General features: G+C 31.8%; 2 protein-coding genes and 1 pseudogene across 3 annotated transcripts; all 3 read left to right on the top strand.

The window, feature by feature from the left end:
• Nucleotides 1–215: 215 nt before the first annotated feature.
• Nucleotides 216–1,401, top strand: LOC129300344 (uncharacterized; annotated as a pseudogene).
• A 4,802-nt stretch (nucleotides 1,402–6,203) lies between these two features.
• Nucleotides 6,204–7,596, top strand: LOC129300345 (protein E6-like). Its single transcript, XM_054938910.1, is given in 3 exon segments — nucleotides 6,204–6,468; nucleotides 6,470–6,539; nucleotides 6,541–7,596. Coding segments are annotated over 3 exon segments (900 nt in total). The 5' UTR covers nucleotides 6,204–6,265; the 3' UTR covers nucleotides 7,168–7,596.
• Nucleotides 7,597–17,874: 10,278 nt separating this feature from the next.
• On the top strand, nucleotides 17,875–21,272 carry LOC129300346 (uncharacterized). Of its 2 annotated transcripts, none has more exons than XM_054938911.1 (3): nucleotides 17,875–18,234; nucleotides 20,113–20,271; nucleotides 20,773–21,272. In XM_054938911.1, the coding sequence occupies exons 1-3, from the start codon at nucleotides 18,223–18,225 to the stop codon at nucleotides 21,031–21,033; spliced, it is 432 nt and encodes a 143-aa protein (XP_054794886.1). In that variant the 5' UTR covers nucleotides 17,875–18,222; the 3' UTR covers nucleotides 21,034–21,272. The 2 variants fall into 2 exon arrangements, with proteins under 2 accessions (XP_054794886.1, XP_054794887.1); XM_054938912.1 differs by lacking the exon at nucleotides 17,875–18,234 and adding an exon at nucleotides 18,268–19,711.

The following is a 21,272-nucleotide window of genomic DNA, read 5'->3' as shown; positions in this document are numbered from 1 at the left end:
TGCATAAGATAGGCTTTGCGCTGCAAGAAAAACTTGGAGAGGTTAAGATTTAAGGATGCTGCGGATCCCTTTCTTATGCAGTGTGTAAAACATTGTTTCTCAAAAAGGAGTCAGCTTTTATAATCGTGCCATTATGCTTTTCTTGTTTTCATCCAGTTTAATGTTTCTTCCTACGTACATTAACTAGCTGCTGTTATTGTTTATCTCTCATTCAGACGGGTGACATAGTGACAGAGCAGTGGATTCAAGTTCAGCATCTTGAGCAAGCTCTTCACATTGCTGAATAATGAAGTTCATTTTATAGTTTCTAATTGGAAACTAGACAAATATGCAGTTCTTATTTTCTGTTCTAGATTCTCTAAAATTTGTATCTGACCTTGTTTATGTATGTGTGTATGTACAAAGATGAGGACAATGAAGGCTCGAAGGTTAGCAGGCTTTCCAAGATGCACATTCTTGAAGGTAACTTTTAATTTTTTAGATAAGTGATTTGATCACCTCAGTCGACTTCATGTTTATTTGTCCTCAAGTTCTTCAACAGCATTCTTGATGATTTTCGGGCAGTGCAATCATATCTGTTTGGTGACAGGAGTACAGCCAATTTTCTGATCTCACAGGCTACGGATCAGATGAAGAGATCTTTTTTATTGGCCCAAACCTACCACCACCCCCAGGTCTGCTTGATAACATAATATTTCTCTCCAGATTTAGTAGGTTTTAGGGGATGATATCTACCTCTTATGAGACTTGCCAAAAAAAGAAATCTGCCTCTTACGAGACAAGTTTTTTATTAGGTTAAATGCAAGTACTACCTGGTAAAGAATGAGATATTCTTTGACCTTATACTAATAGAAAATAGAGATAAAGAGGCTCAAATTCGCAACGAATCTGTTCAATCTCTGTATATCAGAAAGGGAAGAACCTTAAAACAACCATATGCTGAGCATAGCAAAAGCCTTCAATGACACATACATAATCGTGAGCATGCTAAATTTCTACTTTCAAGGAAATTCCAGCGCATCAAATTCTTAAATTCAAAATTTTTTCATGTCAATAATTTCAGAATATTTTTAGCCATATCCCCTTTTAAAGGAACCCAAGATCTATGCACTAACAAATTCTTCACTGCATGCATGTTCATTGCAGCTTCAAGCTTTCATCAAGGATTTGATGAAAAGACATAAATTGACTTCAGCTTTTGCTAATGATGAATTAGTTTTCTTCCTGGTATGATTTAAATATCCTTTACCATCCAATTTGAAAATAGATCAGTCACTATAACATTTCTACAGATCCTTTTCATTTCTTATGATATCACCCTTTGATCAAGTTTACATGTTTTCAGGCTTCTGCTCTTGTACCTTTCCAGTGATGGGTGCATGGATGTTGCTCTCATCATGAACTTAGAGCACCCAGCACACAAGACTACCTCCCAAAGGAGAATGTCCTCCATAGTCCCATACTGCTTTGAGTGCTTAGATAGCTGAATTTTTATAGTGCAGCTTTACTGATTAAGTCGAATATGAAACTCAAATTGAGGTTATCTTCGTCACTATGAGAACTACATGTTATTAGTCTGTCTTGTTGGCATGATATTCCTTTTTCTGCTGCTTCTCATAACTTGCCCTCATCTTTTAGCCAAAAGAAGGGGCGGGGGAACTAACCTCCCTCGACTCATGAAATGCTGTAGCATTTTGTTGTTACTATTTCTTTCCTTTAACAAGCAAATGCATTGGGGATTTTTATGTATGTCGAAAGAAGGCAGCAAGCATGGGTTATTTTACTCACTTTTTCTCACGTTATTAGACAATGTTGAAAGAATGATGTTGTTCCAACGCATAAGACAATTGATGAATAATGTTTCACTAATAATGCTTTCTATAAAGAACTGAAATGATTGTAGATTTAGAATGATGTTAAATGAAGGATATTTGTAAAAATGTATATTTTTATTTTAAAAAAATAAGTTATAAAGTATCATTATTAAATTTTGTTGGTATATGTAATTAGAGTGGGAATTCAGGCTAGTTGAGCTTATTTAGATGATCCAAACAAGCTTAACTCTTTGAAAAGCTCAAATAGTTAAGCTTGGCTTGAATATTTGAATTTTATTTTTAAAATTATTTTTAATTCAATTTTTTTACCTTAAAACTAATTATTTTATTTTGTAAAAGGTATAAAATATATGTTTTGAATATTTAAATGATGTATAGGATTCAATTTTTTTTAAATGCGGGCCTTAAAATCTAAAAATTAATATTAAATATATTTTAAATATTATTTTTGAGATATTTTATAGATTAAAAATAATAAAAATATGATAATATAATATTTTAAATTTTTTAAAAAAATTATATAATAATGCACTCAAATATATATAATATATAAAATGGACATACAAATTAAAGAATTAATTAATACTTATTATATTTCATATATTTTTTTTAAAATATAATTTTTTTATTTCAAATTTCTAGTCAAATCTAAACTCAATTGGGTTCGAGTGAATTTTTCAAGCCTATTTAAGTGCCCAAACATCGAAAAACTATTATTTTGTTAAGTTTAATCCTAATTTTTTTTTAAGTGAGTTTCAACTAACATGTTGAGTTTAACTTAAATTATCAATTTTATACGTAATTTTATTTTAAAATATTTTAAAATTTAGAACATAGATGATACAATAATTAAGGGCTAGCCAGCCTATCAATTAGCAAATAGAATGTCTTTCTGAATGTTTGGAAGTTAACCATGAAAGATGTTGAGACATGTGAAAAGGAACAGTAAGGCAGGAACTAATATGAATTACTTCAAGGCTTTCAAGGTGGCAACTTTTAGAAGTTTGGTGGACCTGTTTTTGTGGAGGATGAATTTTGAATATTTTAAGATTGAGTTTGCTAAATTTGAAATAGAAACGGATATAAGGAGAAAAGGAAAAATAAAATAATCTCATAAAAATCCTTATTCATTATATCACTCTTCAAATTACAGTCACAATTCGTGAGCATCTTATTTACATTTACTTATTCATGTAAGCTGACCCACTTGCCTGCATAGTTGAAGCTGAAATGGCCTGTATTGACCTAAGTTTTTTTTTTTTTTAATTAGATTAACCCGTATTTTCTGCTCTCAGGTACCATGTAAGTATGGATATAAATTACATTAAATTATTTCTTTTACACTATTCTTTTTTTTTTTTTGTTCTATCGCCAACTATTATGGAAAACTTGTGATATTATCACCATGCATCTAGGCTAAACATGATATTTACTGTATGGGTTCGTTATTATCAACGGGTTATCTCGGAGATATATTTGTCCTTTTTATTTAACAAAAATACATATCTTAAAATTTAAATTTAAATTTTCATGATAAACTAATTTGATTTTTTGACGAGTCAAACCAAATGTTTCTCATTTCTTTTACACCATTCTTTTTTCTATTATAATTGTGCGCAAAGCATCCTAAGAGATAAGAATTCAAACCTGAATTACTTTCAAAATAACATTAATTATTTTTCTTAAAAATATACTGTATTAATTTTTTATAAAAGATTTAATTACATACTTCCTTCATATATCATGTGCATATACATATTTTTAAAATCAAACATGACCACGACATTTTTTTAAAATATGAATTATTAAATTATGATACTAATTTATGTAAAAGTTTGTAAATTTATTTGTTTTTAAATTTCAAATTTAATTGTTTATCAAGCAAATGCATATATAATGTAAGTTATTGTCCTACCAAACAAGACTCTGTTATAATTAATTAAAGTTAACATGAATGATAATGTTTTTGGTCACTTAAGTAAATAGTTGAATGTCAAATTATAACCCTAATAGACATAATAATTTAGTTGATAGACGTCAATTATTGCCTTTCGGTACCTTAAGAGAGATATTAGTATGAGTTTGTTATAGAATAATTTAATTAAAAACAATATTTTAAATATATAATTTTGTATCAAAAAATAGAAACATAATCTATGCTAAATAAAATGGGGATTGAGGAATGAGACTACCGTCAATCCATGCTATCAATAAGGGAGAAGACGTAAATACAACAAAATAAAATAATAGTATTCTCAAATGCGCCCCTCCGGCTCCAAATGCCAAATTCCAATCCTGAGTCAAACGGCGGGAAGGAGAGGCGAAAAAAGTGAATGCTCTGGTTTGCTTTTTCCAACCATTTGGACTTTTCACTTTGTCCTTCTTCGTCTTCCTTTTCTTCTTTCTTCTTTTCTTTTTCTTTCCTTCCTTTCGGAAATGACGCAGAAAGTGATTTCGCCAATTACGATCCCAATTTATCTCCAATTTAAAATAACACAGTAACACGAACTTGTTTATCTAAACCATACACTTCTTTCTCTGTGTTTCAAGTTTTTACAGTCTAACCATTTTACCCTTCTATTTTATCTGTGCAAGGCTTTGGACTAGTCAAGTAGAAGAGCTTTACACTTTTACTTTATGAAACTAGCAGGTAACAAACATGATTGTAGGTGCACCTTCTTCAGTCTCTTTAGTGAAGTAATAATTAAATGGGAAATAGATTTTAGTTGGAGGAATAAAAGATAGAAGCTTCTTTCACTTTCATTTCTTCTTTTTATATGGTTCTTCCTTCATAGTGCATTCACAATAATCTCAACATCTGAACAAATCTTTCACTTCTTAAGAGAAAACTGAATTTCCTTTCTGGTTTAAACTATTTAGAACATGCAAGAAAGTTTTTGGATAATGCATATCTTGTTCAGTTATGGGTTGATCCCCAACTTACCTGCTCTTCTATGACCTTAAACAAGATGATGTATTAACATTTCACATCACTGTCCTCAATTATTTCACATGGCCAACCCTGAGTAGTTGGCTTGGCTCAACTGCAACCAATAGATGGATAGAGAACTGGTGAATGATTCAATCTACCAGACCCTGTGAAACCGTAATTTGATTGATTGAGGAAAGCTACTTGTCTGTAAATTTGGTTTGAAATAAAAACCCATAAATGAAATGCAAGAGTTCATTAAAGATAGGAACCATTTTTCTCAATTTTGATTTGCATTGAGGGAAGTTGTTCCTGTGTCACATTTAGGTTTGACGTCAATACTCATAAATGGAAAGTTTCATTGCATAAAGCTCTTCCATTCACATTGATCAACCTAGATTTCAGAGCCTAAAGCTCTGCTCATAGAGATTATGACTTGAAATTACGTACCCAGTTGATAGAGGGGGGAGTTTGATTTGACACTCGAATAACCTTGTCTGCTATTAAATGCTAGGCTCCTTTTGTAAGCTACATTGCTCAAATTTTAATTCGATATTCACTCACTGAAAACTGTGTAGTTTTAGCAGTAGAAAGACTGTTTGAGAAAATGCCAAGGACGAAGTCAAGTTTAATTACCACCATAATTGGCAGAGATGAGTTTAGAAAAAGTGAAACGAATAGCTTTCATTCGGGCCATCGCTCCTAAAACGTAGTTAAAAGAAGGGGGTAGGTGCATCCCATATTGTAGACATTGCAAAGAGGGCACATGCTGCGTGCGCCCAATGTCATCATGTTCATGTCCCACCCATTCCTCAATCAGCGCATAATTACTCGGGCCATTCCTCCTACTTGTTTCTACACTACTCTTGGAGCCTTATCCTCTATCAAGGTTTCAACTTTTTTGGAACACTATCATGTACCCCACAATTTAAGGCTGTTCTCAAGTCTTGATCACATTCGCCAACTGGGTTTCATGAGGGCTTAACTGTAATCTGCTTGGTTGAGAACGAATGATTCCGTGTTCCCAACAGGCACCATGTGAGACCTTGGTTACTAGATTATACCCAAGTTGTGATGGGTCTGCCTGCAGGCCGCAGGAAACAAATTTGTGAAAGATTAGTTAAAGGTTTATGTCTCTTTGGATTCGGCTGTGACTACAGTAAGATTTGGATTTTATAATGTTGTTTACCATTAGAAAAAAATAAGTAGAATCTTGACAAGATTATTAAATGTGATTAACGAGAAGAAAAAAATGGAGGGGAGGGGCCCCAGCTCAATCAACTAAAGTTTCTCTCGTGGAGGGACCACAATCATCCAACATCATCACAAGCGTCCCCGTCCCATTTGCACCTAATGAGTGGAAAAATCAGGAGGAGGGAGGTTAAAAGAAGGTTAAAGTTCTCCTATAAAATATACTCACTACCATAGTTGCTCATCAGTATACACACACAAAAACACACAAACTCTCCAAGCCAAACCCACCTCCCTCTCTTTCACATTCATGTCAACCATGGCTTCTTCCTTCTCAAACTGCATTTCTCTTCTTCTTCTCACATCTATTTTCATGTCTCTGCAAATTCATGCCAGAGACAGTCAGTTCTTCAGCAAAGTCACCCATGTCACCATCCCCACCACCACCAACAAAGGTGTTAAGGAGACAGAGCTTCCCAAAAAGGAAGAGCCTGTAAACAAACCAGAGCAGAGCCTTCTTCATGCCTGAGACTGAAAGCAGCTATGGCCTGTATGGCCATGAGTCTGGTCAATTTGCCCCAACACACCACCACCACCACCACAACCTACAAACCATACAAGACAGAGTTCGAGCAGCACACGGACAAATACCCTAACAAGTACTACTACAACAACGATGCCTATAATACCAACCAAAAGGAATTCACCAACACTAAGCTCACAGGAACTGGTTACAGCAACAACAACTACTACAACTACAAGACCGATGCCTACGGAGGAAACCAAAATGAGTTCAGCTCTATGGAGAATCAGAACAATCAGAAATATTACTACAACAATGCAGCTAATGATAGGTACTTTGACAACAACAACAATGCTGTCAATGACAAATACTTCCACAACAACTATGCTGCAAAGAACAATTACTACTCCAACAATAATGCTGCAAATAACAGGTACAATAGTGAGAAGCAAGGGATGAGTGACACAAGGTTTATGGAGGGTGGGAAATACTTCTATGATATTAACGCTGAGAAGTATGACCCAGCCCTCTATGGAGATTCATCCCGAGGAGTGAACGCTAGGAGCTGGGAGAACAACAGGGGTTATTTTGGCAAAAACAATGCAAAATCCTATGAGAACACCAACTCATTTGAAGGATACCAGAACCAGGAAGAGTTTGAAAATGAACCAGAAGACTTTGAGCCATGAGCATGTTTTCAGAGTGAAGAATTCACTTTGCCTGTGGGTGTGGGTGTCTTTCTGATGTTTTCCCATGCTTTAGATTAAAAGATTTACAAAAATGTTGAGGAATATGTTTATTTATGGTGGGTTCTTACTTAGCAGTAATACTATTAGATCTTGTTTCTGGACTTGCGTAGTTTGTGTCATGATCTGGAAATTTGCATAATACGAGTTATTTCTGCTTAAATCTATCAGTAAGTTGTATAACTGAGATAAGCTTGCGTCTCTTTCTCTTGTATCTTAAATTATTATGTTCTGGGTTATTTTACTCTTTCAAAGTATCTCACTATTAAAGGAGATAGAGAGAAAGGAAGAAGAAGCAGAGGCGGACAAAAATCACGAGTTTGTTGTAAAATTTCTCAATTTTGTTCACAATTGTCCTTCCTTGTGCCTACCCATTTAGAAAATCATAATTCCGGATGTATTAAGGTTGTCACATGTTTGCATTTTTTGTTGGATACTGCGAAAGAGTATTATTAGACTCTGGAGTTGACTGATACATGTCCATTTCGTTGTACATATGTCCCTTTCCAGCATATTGGACAAATTGCCTTTCATTAGCTTCTGATATGACCATCTCTTGCAACTGGGGACAAATCAGTTTTCCTAATTTGTTCAGAACTGTGCATAAATTATCTCCTTTCTCTTGAGACCTTTGGTTCTTGGACCTCGGACACGGAACTTTGAACTTGATACTCAAGTTTGATTTCATAACTAAATGGGTTTAGGTTAAAATTACCTATTGGAATGACTAATCTAGATATGGCAATGTGATTATTGTCCTCCCTTTTTCCCTTTGGTGGCCATTGGACAACATTATCATGAAACTACATGATAATCAGATTTTGAAAAATTATGCATCAAGCAATAAGCCAAACGTGACTAGAAACAAACTACGTACTCACGCGTTGCATCAGACGTGCCAGTAATGGCAAGCCATGTTATGTTAGATACTATTTTAACTAAAACGGTTTACTAACTATTAAGTAAATATTCAGCAAAGTTTTACTGTAGTCTCTTACGCATTGTCACTGAAGCACTACTTTTTTTTTTTTCTCTTTTTGGTACTTTATTAATCTTAAGTAGGTGGTAAAGAGACTCAATATTATTGCAAGGGCAACCTCAGCTTAAAAGTTTGATATAATAATTGAAGGATCAATTAAACTAGTACTAATTCTACCTCCATACTGATAAAGTGAGATATACTGATCAATGTGCTTGCTTGCAGTGGGAGCTAACCATTAATGCTGAACTCACTCGCCCGCAATAAATGTGACTAAACAAAAGGTCAAAAACAATCTCGACCACATATTAATTATTTACTTTGGCAGTTGTGGAAGGTAGCACTTGTACCATCACTTTCTGCCTCATCAGTTGTCCCAGGCGAACTGTTTGAAGAAATAACTCAAAATAAAAAATGTCCTTAAAGCCAATGAAATTTGAAGCCATTACTCTTGTGGCATTAAGAATCAAATTACAGTTAATTACTCAATCTCAGTATCAGTTTCTCTGTGACAGGAAAAGGCTGAGAGTTCTGTCAATCTCAGTTTAAAGGAATAGAGCTGTGAAGATACTGCTAATTTGGCTTTACAGTAAGTGCACAAGTCAAGAGAATGAGCTATCCTCTTCAAATGCCAATTGTTTATTTAGTGATTTGGTAAGTGGGAAGAGGCATTCTTAAAATAATGAAAATATTGACGCAAATATGGTTGGTTCTCTCTTTCTCCCGTGATTAGCGGTGGGACAAGATCCCATGTTTGATTATACTTTGTTATGGTCGCAACTAGAGCCGTAGGATCGAGCCTGTAGGGTCGGCCCTTTAGATCCAAAAAATTAAGGACCGGACTTCTATTTTACCTTAAAAAAATAAATCGGGCCCAAAAGGGCCAGCCCTTTTAGGCCCGAAAATAAAAGGGCTGGCCCTTTTAGGCCCGTTTATAATTTTTTTAAAAAAATTATAATATAAAAAAATAGAAGATTAAATACATAATTTAAAAAAATAACATATTAAATGCATTCATTCATTTATTAAGATTTAGCTAATAATATTAGCTAAGTTTAATTTTTATTGGTATTCACTTTGACATTGCTATTTGATATTAGACTTAAATATTTTAGTTTTCTTTATTGTTGTGGTGTAAATTGATTTAAATTTGTTTTTTAAATTTAATTTTATGAATAATAACTTTTTTTATGATTATAAATATATATTTATAATTTTTAATTGAAAAAATAATTTTTTAAAAAATAGGGTCGAGGCCTTGAGGGCCGGCCCTTTAGCCCTAAGGGCTAGGGTCGGGCCTTAAAAATAAAATCCTGGTATGTAATCGGGCTAATTAGAATCAGCCCGTTTAAGTTTTGGCCCTTCAAGAGCCGACCTTTTAGGACCGAACTGGCCTAATTGACAGCTCTAATCGGAGGTTTTAGATTTGCGAGTGGGTCACCAATTTTTTTGACTTGGGTATAAAGAGGCAATCTACAGTGCTGGCATGTTACGTGTGCTTAGCTAGAAGGCTGTATTTAGCTTTTGACGCATAAAAGGTTGAATCTTATATTATAAAAAAGAGAGAGAGGAGAGGAGAGCGAGAACTTTAGAATGTCGATAGGTTTTGACGTTAGAGCAGACATAAAGACATATCAAACAAACCTAACACGTTCAGGCAGATAAATAAATACGGGATGATGTCTCTTTTCACGAGGCCGTGGCCATCACTACTAACTACTATTATTACTATATTATTATTATTGTTATTATTATGTTGTTGCGGTTGTTGTTGTGTTTAAGTTTTACCAGAGAAGGGTTATCCCCCCCCCCCAAAAAAAAAAAATCAAACGAGTGGTTTGATTCGATATTCATCTCTTAAGACTTAAGTTTATTTGATTTTCTAAAAATGATGCCTTAACTATATTGAATGTTATCTCTCTCTCTCTCTAGCAATCCAACATGGTCTTTGGTGAAGAGGAATGATTAGTGAATATGAGGGAACTTGAAAAGCCTAAGATGAAATAAATTAATCAGATGAGAGATTGATAATATTTTCTTAGTTTAAAAATATAAGATATTTGTAATTGACTTACTCCTCCAATAAATTAACTAATTGTTTTTAAAATAAGATATCTTTTTATGCTTGCCCTTATTTAATATTATATCTTATTTAAAGGGAAAATGTTGAGTGGTTATTAATTAAGGGTATTTTGAAAGAAAAAAATTATAAACATTTACATTTAAAATGTCTTATATTTTTTAATATTAATCTCAAAAAATATTCATATTTTTAGAAGAGGGAGTAATTAAGTCACAGATATATTAAAAATTTAAAAACATTCACATTCTCCTTCTGGTCCTCCCGTTCACAATAATTTTTTTTTTAAAAGGTTGTTAACTTAGTATAGTTTTATTGAATTTGTCAATAATTTATATATATTTTTTCTAAGTTATCCTATGAATTATAAATTGTACCCTCTCTCATAATCTCTTTCCACCTAATTGATTAATTGTGAAAAAATTGAGCATGCTGTGAAAAGCAATAAATGTAGGAGACAATTCTAAAAATGGTCAAATAGAAAAGACCAAAACATGCCCCTTAAAAGGGTTATATACATGGCCAGAGTTAGAAATTTTTATTAAAAAAGATCGAGATAATAAATATATATGATAATTATAAAAAAGTTAAATATATATATTACTAACGTGATATAAATATTTTAACATATATATATAATATATATTTATATTCAATTACACATATAATATATATATATATATATATTAAATTTTGCTTATCGATTTTTCATAGTATAAAAATCATGTCTACAATAAATGTTTAATAATTTTCTTCTCAATATAAATTATCATTAATTGATAAAAATTTTATCATCTCTATGAGCAGTAAATGATTTAAATATATCATTGAAATTTAATGTTTTATTTAATGTAATAAGTTTATTACTTACTTATTGAATTTACTATTTAACTCTTTCAATTAATAATCCATAGTAAATAAATATATCAACCATTAATAATGCTCAATTAATGTCAATGAGATCTAATTATATTAGAGTAAATCATTCATATCATAAATCTCAATATCTTAATTATTTAAAAAAGTAATTTTTTTTTAGAAGAATAGCTTCATCAAACCTCTTAACTTTTGAATAAGTGATTTTATGATAAATATCAATCACATAGTATTCAATATATTTGAAATTTTTGTTACCCAATGTTTAATAAAATTTGTTAATAATAATTCTCAAAATTTCTTTCATTAAACATAAAATGATGTTAATACTTTAAGAATATACATAGTATTATTTTGTTAAAAATAAGTAGATCCGATGGCTTTTTCAAACTCCTAAAATAGTTGCTTTATATATATGTAAAAAAATTATATATAGAATTAAAATGAGAATTTCATCTAATGTTTCTTAACTTCTATAATGTGTCAACTTATGAAGTAAAAAAATATATAATTCTTACATTTTACTAAAAAAATTAAAAAGTTAGGGGGTCATGACCCCTATTGACCTCCCCCAATCTCCACCCTTGGTTATACAAACGGGACATGAGGGAGTTTTATTTTTTTAATTATAAAAATATGCAAAATGCCATATATATATATACACACACACACACATTAAAATTAGAATTTATTTTCCTGTTCTTTCTTGTAGATGTTACATTTAGAAAATTTTCCTCCTAATCTCTCTTTTTTATTTTGTCATTTAGGAAGAAAAAGTCAAATCCCAAATGCATTGTAGGAAAAGTTTCTCTAGTATTGACAAAATTCAAGTGAAGAACGTGTTACTACTTCTCCTAAAATCACCTGATATTTTATCTTGAAAGTTGAAACTATATTATTGGTATGCAAGAATAGAGACCAAATTTCAAAATCTTAAATGGGCGTTGAATAATGAATGGTGTTTAGTGGTACCTTTGATGAGACAGAAAGAAAGAATTAGCAGTAATTTAAAGTGCAGGCCTTGAAATTAATACTAGGCAATGGGATGGCTAATCAATTTGGTAGGGCCAAATTAATGTGTAACAATGGGAGGCCTTAATTTGAGTCGTTTCAATTCTTGAAGTGCCGTATTTAACAAGGGTTTGTCTCTGACTCTGTCCAATCCAACAATAATAGTCACCGTTATTGTTTTGTTTTTCTTTTGGCCAGCAATGATATACCAGCATTATTAGTGACTTCCAGTGCACCCTAATTATCATTATTTTCTCATAAAAAAATATCATTATTTTCTTCCCACGAATACTTTTATTGTTTATTATTGTGTTTAAAAATATTATGAGTGATCGTCAATACATATAATTAATCCCCACCATACCTTATGTTCCTTATAGGCATTGATTATTGCGCATTAGTATATATTTAAAAAGGAAAATATAAGTTCCTACGGCTTTATTTTAACATGTTTTAATATAAGTGTCAATTTTCTTTTTATTTTTGCTCTTTAATATCTCTCTAGGTTATGTTTATCCCGCTGGTAACAGTAGTTCCTTTGTTTGTTTAAACATACTCAAAAGAACAATGGAAAGGCACTAATAATATTAAATATGGTGATTTATAACTAACATTGTTAACTTGTACTGAGTTTAATTTTGATTTAACAGATTAATAACATTGTTCACCCTATTTTCTTTGATGTTTCAATCTATAAAAGCATAATTTCACTTCACCACAAAAATTAAGGGTGCTAATCACAGGTTAACATATTTAACATTGTTAGTATCACTTTATTAATATATTAAAAAAATAGAGGAAAAAAAGCTACAGGACTTATACTAAAACATGTTAAATTATACATACCAATAGTTGTGTTTTCTTAAAAAAAAAAAAAAATTGTCCCCAATTCCCACCCCCAACAACTGTTTTTATTTTTGAATAAAATACTCTAACCTCCCATTTATGTTACTTTAATTATAAATGCTTTCATTCTATCTTTAAAATTTATACAAACTTTTCTTAGTCTGAATAGTTACAAAATACAAACATATCCCCTATTCTTAATATTTTATTTTTATTTATTTAATCATTAGTTGATCATTATGTCATATATGTAGGACTAAAATAAATATAAATGTTGTACAAAAGTCATCCAAGTTAACAAAAAAATTAATGCATACATTTTTTTTTACCTTTTTATTTATATTTAAACTTTTAATTAGTAATTTTTAAAATTTAAATAATAAATTATCTAAAATGATATTCAAACGCGCAGATAAAATTTTTTATTGAAATACGAATTTAATACAATTATTTAATATAATTTACATTTATTTTTATTTAAATCTCATTATTTTTTAAAAATAAATTATATATTTAGATATTCACATACTTGATAATGTAAATTTTTTTTTTAAATTCAGAGACAAAGTAGAGAATTAGCTTAAGACAAATTAATAATTTTAAAATTTTTAACATATTGACAAGAAAAAATTAAATACTTTAAAATATTTGACAGAATATTCTTAACAGTATTAAATATTAAATTAAAATATAATTCTTAAAAATAGAGAATGAATCTCCGTAATTTTAGCAAAACAAACAAGAGAGCATTGTCTTTTACTCTTTCTTTTTTTTGGTGCGGAGGCATTTGGTTTAACATATAGAACTATTTGGGCCTGTTATGGGCTTTCTACTTCGGGCTTCATTGGACAGTTACGTTGGCCTCTTATTCAATATCGGGAAGTTCGGTTGTCAATCTTCAAGGAGCGAAAAGAAAGCTATGAGATCAGATGATTACCGTTGATCAAAAAATGATATGATTACGAAAAGTTCGCATACATGGTTGTACCGGGGAAAAAAAAAAAGTCGGAAAACATGGTTTTATTTTACAATTTTATGTTTCATTATATGGGAGGCTCATGGGATTTAGAAATTTTGTTCGATATTTCTACATAATAATAAATTAAAACTTTATTATATTTTAAAATCAAGTATTTTTTTATTGACTTAAAATATACACGACATAAACCTTCCGTGAAATGAATATAATATTACAATTGTTCTTTTTCACTAAATATATCTTATATAATATATACATATATAATGAAAGATGGTTTACGGCAAGTTTAATTTTTGTCGATGGCAATTGGCAAGTAAAAATGTTGCTTGATTCAATTCATTAACTCCTTGAAAGGAGCATGTGCTTAGAGATCCAAGGAAAAATCGGCATGAACTCATTATGATCTCCCTCGCTGTCGCCGTAAGTTAATGGACCACTTATCACTTGGTATTAAGAGAAAAAGCAAATTAATTAGTTTATTTTTGTTTTAAAAGTATTTATCTAAATTTAAACAATTTTAAAAATGAGCGGACAAATAAAAATGAATCTGATTAATAATAATAATAATAGTTACATAGTTCAGAGATTAAGGCATCAATAGAAATGATTTACAATTCTATAGGAGAATTTTCTATCATATTATCAACATTCTACACCTTTTTATCGATAGAAAATGATCAAAGATATAAAAATAGCATCGTGGCACATGTGCGTCTAGCTAACAAGTTAATGACTCTCAAAGCTCCACAAAACAAAATCCTTTGTAGCTGCAAATCTCGAGAATTTCACATATGGCTAACGTATGGAGGGCTTGTTTGGTAACTTATTTTAAGAATAATTTTTTATTTTTTAAAATAAAAAATATATTTGATAATGTGTTTTTTAAAAATGTTTTTAAAAAATAAAAATATTATTCTTAAAAATAAAAAAATTGAAACAACTTTTAAATATTTTGAGATTATTATTTAAAAAAATAAAAATACATATTTTTATTATTTTTTAATTCTTAAAACATGTTTTATAAAATATTAATTTTTTAAAATAATAAAATAAAAATAATTTTAAACAGCTGCTAAATCTCCCTTCCCTTCCTTTCCCCACGAAAAAGATAAGTGGCCACAAGACACATGCCAGGTGGCAGAAGGTGAAGGGCAAAGTAGGGTAAGAAATCCAGGTGGAGGGATATGAGTGGGCCGTTAAACTATGAGAACAACGTGGACGTCTTGCCTCAAGCGTCGGGTGACGTGGAGAAGTAAAGTTGAAAATATTAGGAAGCCAAATTTAGAAGGACGAGTAGCTGATGGGTCAAGTGGGGCCCCATCTCGCCGGACCTTTTGAGCTGACGTGGCAGACGCTGGGAGCAAATGTTTGTTTTGGTGGTTGTAGAAGTGAGGGAGCCAATCTTCGTTTATGCCGCCCAGTGCTAACTACGGACACCGACACTTTCATTCCTTGGCCTCTTCCTCTTGTCAGTTGTCACAGCCCGCACGGCACAACTCCTCCCCCTTCCATCTCTCTCCACCCTTGAACTTCTAATTTTCAAAAGAATGATATTAATGTTTGGAAAAAAACTATTAATATTAATTTAAATAATTATAAATTCAGCTCAAGTTTCAATATAACTTAGATTATAACTGTATAACTTATTTTTTATATGATTTAACTATTATTAATTCCGTCTTTTAAAATTAAACTGTCATTATCTCTTACTTTTATTCCATTTAAAATTAACCTCCCATCTCTATACATCTAATTACACAAATAATTTCATTTTATTTAAATATATATACTTCTTTCATTTAATATTATAAGATATTTTTAACTGAATTACATTTTTAATGAATTAGTTAATTATTTTTAAAGTTCTAGATTTTTTTCATATTTACCTTTAGAGTCAAAAAAACAAGTTGAGTCCTGTTTAAGCTTCAAATTATCTAGTATTGTATCACTAATGTAGAGGTTATAATTGAATTTCAACTTTAAAAGGCCATCCCACTGACGTTTTTAGGCCCTATTTGTTTTTATAATTTTAGGTTAAAAAAAAAAACAACCATAATGATAATGCTGCTAATGCCCATGTTTAGTTTTTGTTGATGTTACTATGATACTTGGACAGTGTTGCTATGGTATTTGGATGTTTAGGCTTAATATCTTTGAATAGTCTTTATTGATGTTTAGGTTCCTCAACCTTAATATTTTTGCTCATGATACTTAGATAATGTTGCCATATTATATATTTGTTATGGATTTACTTCAATTTATTTTTCTAAACTTAATCTTATCTATGATAGTTTTTTTTATCATAAATTTGTGTATTAGATATTTAAATTGAAAAAAGAAAAAAATATATTAAGATTAGACTTGTAAAGCTAGACTTTTGACTCTAAAGGCCAAAGTTGGCTTAAAAAAACACAGCCCTGATACATTTTCAAAATTTTTAAGCCTAACCATTTTAAATTCAGGCACTAGTTTTTAGTTCTATTTACTTTTATTTAATAAGATATTTTAATTAATTTTTTTTATTAATTGCACTTCCTATTTAAGAGTATTTTTTTTGAAAAAATCTTATTAATAATGCATTAAAAACATAAAATACTTTATATTTTCAAACATTTTATCTTGATAAATTTTTATATTTTTGAACGGAGACAGTAGTTAAAATCTCTTCATAAATTGAACCAACACTATTCCACAAATATCGTTGTTGCATGAAAATAGAGTATAGGTCTCATTTATTTTACCCCCTTCGTCTCAAGTTATAAGATACTTTTAGATAAAATATCACATATCAATAAATCTCACTAAATATGCTTAATAACCTTTTTCAAAATAAAAATATAAAATTTCAAAAATATTCATTATTTAATATATTAAAAAGAGAAGGGAGGAAAATAAAATTAATTATAGAGAGAGATAGAATTTTGAGATGAATTTTTTTAAAAAAAAAAGTGTCCTGTAATTTAAAATGAAGGGAGAATTTTATTATTTACCTGCTGCCCCATTTACTATGGTGTCTTACTTGTCAACAAGGTTAAGTCCATTGAATATACTAACGGGTTGTATGGAGACTATCATTATCAATTATTTACTTCCAACAAAGAGACAAGCGAAATTACCAAATTCTCATATTAGTTTGTGGATTTATTCATGACTTTTGTTCAACTAGATAATGACTACTAAGATTTAATATTTTAATTTGTTGTCACGTACAAAAAAAAATGAAAACTTGCATATATAGAAAAGAATTTAATATTTATCACATGACAATTAACTATTCCACATGCCATTTGCCTCCTGGTTTCATAATAAAATATCGTTCATTAACATTTTGTATTTCTGTCAAATTTAAAAATAATAATTAGACAATAATCCAGAAGAGGAAGTCCTATCATACACGGTAAGTAACAACGAATTACTGATTCTAGGCGCGAGAAATAAGTGTTTCAATGTTTTCACCCCCCCCCCCAAAAAAAAAATTCCAATTATCAAATTGAATGACAAGACCAAAACGCCCACCAAACAATACTTAGGTAGTAAGTTGGTTTCAGTTTAGTGCAATAATCAACATAAATTAATCATACAAATTGCATTAGTAGTTCACCAAGTAAATCTTCAAGAAAATATATTGCATTAGTAGGTTACCCATGAAAGCAAGGTGCTCTACACTGATCACACATCACTTGCGATGTTAGCTCTTGTTTACCAATCAGCAGCGACAAAAATTGCTTGTAATCTGTAAATGTCTCATCACTCCTTTTACTACCAACCAAACAGGTCATTAATGTTCTTCAATCTCAACCGTTTTGATTTATACATCGACCCCATGCTGAAAAAGCTAGAAACAACCAAGAGATCACTTAAAGGATGAGGATGATCATGGAAACGCTTCATTTTCAGTTTTCACAGATGGCTGTTCAAGTGTCACTCCCCAATATAATTTTAAAATATGGCGCTTAATTAACGGTAAAGCCATTCCTGTATTTATTGCCCAAAAAAAAAAAAAATTGATTTGGAGTAATGCGTTCGCTTAGGTGATTGATATTCAAGGCTGAACATTCAGATGGGACCCAAACTCTTAAATGTCTAGTGTTTAAGGAAGGAAGAATACTAGTCAGGTGACACGTAAATCCTCGGGCCGCTGGTTTCTCCGAAACAAATTTCTCTTCGTTCCCTGTGTCCTCTGTGATCACCATTAACCTCAACTTCTCGGAGCAGGGGAGAGAAGCCATGGTTAGAGAGGTAATAATTCTTCGCTTTCCTGCTAAAATTCAGCACAATAGTAAGAACGAGGATATTCTCACTTCTCAGTATGCCTTCTTTCTTTCTATCTTCTTCTTCTTCTATTCAGCATTCTCTCTTCTGGGTTTTGATATGTCACTCTTGTCTCAGTGAAAGATCATAGTTTTCCTGGACTGTTAATGTCACTTCATCCATAGATATCAAGTAAATGGAAACTGAAGCTTTCTTCCTCTGGTTTAGCTCAGCGTGCGCGGTTATTACTTCTGAGTCTTGTTCTTTACTGTTGAGCTTCTTAAAGGTTCAGGGAGATTTTTCTTGTTTGCTTATGGGTATTCTTGCATGTCATGTTGAGCCGAATATAAATGAGTCTTTGCTCGAGGTAGTCATTTTGTTTTGGGAATTGTGAAGTTTGGCAAATGTTTGTTGAAAGTAACATGCGAATATTATGCACCTGGATGTCTTAATTATTTGAGTTGGAGGTCTGGTGAACGTGAAAGGAGACCATGTCAATCAATGAAGGTAAAATTTGTACTTTTCTTGGTGGACTGATATAGAGGACGGACTCATTGGTGCTTCTAACCAGGAAGATGATGACAGTAGGGTTGGCAAATCAGTAGTCTTTTGAATTTACATTTCATTAAAACCCATCCAAGGTTCTTGTCAGAACTCAGTACCTGAACTGATAGATTTTTGCAAATTATGTTAATATGACATCAATTAGAATGGGGTCCTGAATAAGAATCTTGCTAATTAATAGTTTTAGTTAGATGAGCATCACATAAATTATTTTCATTCTCAGAATGACATGTCGAATTGGATGGTTTAGGAGTATAGTTTCACTCAATTATTTTTGTAATTGATATGATAACTGTATTAGTTATGGCAGTCTAGCAGTGGCACATGATGTGGGCCAAAGGTAAAGGCAGCAAAAATAGAGAAGAGTTTTAAGATGTACGACATGGGTGAGGAACAGATCTGAAAAATATCTGGAGAAATAGCCCATACTAACCACTAATCATTCACTTTCATTTCAAGAACCGTCTTCTAAATACTCATCAAAAGATAATTCTGCCGACAGTTCATTCTCACTGAGTTATTCCATGAACATGCTTTTCACCATATCAGAGTAAGAAGGATGCACAGTAGAAGTAATTTATTGGATTTTTTTGAAAGTTTCTTCGAAGCGTTACTGATAATAATAGGATTGTTTTGGAGGTTTTATTTAAACCTGGACTCATTTGTGAAAGAATTTTGCTGCATTGAAACTGGAATTTGAAACCCTGTTAGTAAGAACAACCGCTCTGAACAGCTGAATCTTTCTGACTAACTGGGCTGCCATAGGTGGATCTTCTGATAAATTTGCTTCACCATTGAGAAAGCCTTCTGCCATTTTGAAGATCGGTTCCATTTCCCTTTCATAATATGTTCATCAAGAAGATTCATTGACGATTATACAAAAAATTCACACTACCTAATGGTACCTTATTGCATTGCCTTTTTTTCGTTGTTCTCGTTTCTGTTCATATTCTCCAATTCAGTGAAGTTTTGTGGTAGACTTGCCTGCCTAGATTAACTTAGGCGCACAAATTTCTCTGGTAACTAGAAGATTCAGCTGCTCATGTTGCTTGCTTACTTATACATGAGGAACAAAAAGACAATTATCTTCTTATAGTTGCTGAAGTTTGATTTCGTCTTCATTGGCAATGCTAACAAGAGATGAGATAACAGTTTGCTATTCCAACTTCACCAGTTTCCCTGGGAAATTTTCTGATTGGCCTGCTGATGATTTTACATAAATCAAAACATTGATGCGTATGAATTGGTCAAAACTTTTTCTGATCATAGTGCATAGCAATTTTGATGTGTGTCTCTTCTCAGAATGATGAGATGCCTCTTGGATGGCCACTTGGGCTCAGCTTTCTGTACACGAGGCTTAGAGTTGCAGAATCACTACCAGTTGCTCCAGTGGGGTCATACTCATTGCACGTACCATCTTCCAGCTTCTCCTCTTTCTCATCCTCCAACCTTGATACAGAGGTAATTAAGTTTGTACTTCCCACAGATGAACCTATTAACTCCACCAAAATTTGTAGATAGATTTCACTTGGGTAGATCAATCTGATAATAAAGAAAGTGGATCTACATTTAACATACTTTACACATCCCTACATGATTATATCTTTACTGCATCTACTTAAGTCTATATCTAACTACATAATTTATAGGCTGTACTGTTATGTTAGATATTTATGGAAGGGAATCATGCACCTTGCTCAAGTGGCTGACAATTACTTCCCTGTGAAGAGGACCACTTGTCCTCAGAATTGTTTTCCATAACAGTGGTTTTAAACTTTATAGCATAGAGTTAACGCAGGTTTCCAATTTTGGGAAAGTGAATTTCACACAGTAAAAGCATCTGCATATCCCACCAAAGATCATGTGAAATAATTACTCCTCTTACCTGAACCAGCAAGAAAAGTTAGGAGCTTGTAATCTTCTCCTGTTCTCACAGTTTAATTATGTTCTTGTTACAACCAGTCATCTGCATCTTTCTTCCAAGACAGTAGTGTATCCCTGGGGAGGCTAATCGGCATTAGAGCTGGTGAAAGAAGAGGGCATTTGTACTTCCCAAACGCTTTAAATTTTGAAGAAGGTGAGATGAATAATAAGTCACTGGCAAAAGACGGCTCTAAAGTACATGAACAAGTGGATATGTCTCGAGGCAATATTTGTATACCCATTCTACTTGATGCACTTCTGCTCAAGACCAGCAGAGCTAAGAGGAGTTCAAGGAAATAAGCGTTATTATTGATGGTGAGGAAAATAACATGTAACACACCGTGTCACTTCAGTGCAGATTCTCAATTCTGTTGTTGCTGTCAGAATTCAAAAATGGGTTTCGGTCAATTTTTCTTGAATTCACCATTTTAACTTTTGCCAGGATCCTTATTGTAACTTTGTTCTGTTTCATATTATGAGCACATAATAAAAGGATGCGAAATCCTCTAGAGTTCTGGAGGTGTTGAATCTTGCAGAAA

This window comes from Prosopis cineraria, unplaced genomic scaffold, assembly GCF_029017545.1.
Source record: "Prosopis cineraria cultivar Desert tree isolate PC_DT_omini unplaced genomic scaffold, ASM2901754v1 PC1543, whole genome shotgun sequence".
In the NCBI taxonomy this organism is placed as follows: Eukaryota; Viridiplantae; Streptophyta; class Magnoliopsida; order Fabales; family Fabaceae; genus Prosopis; species Prosopis cineraria.
The sequence above is the reverse complement of the archived record's forward strand: the minus strand, read 5'-3'. Positions and strand labels throughout refer to the sequence as shown.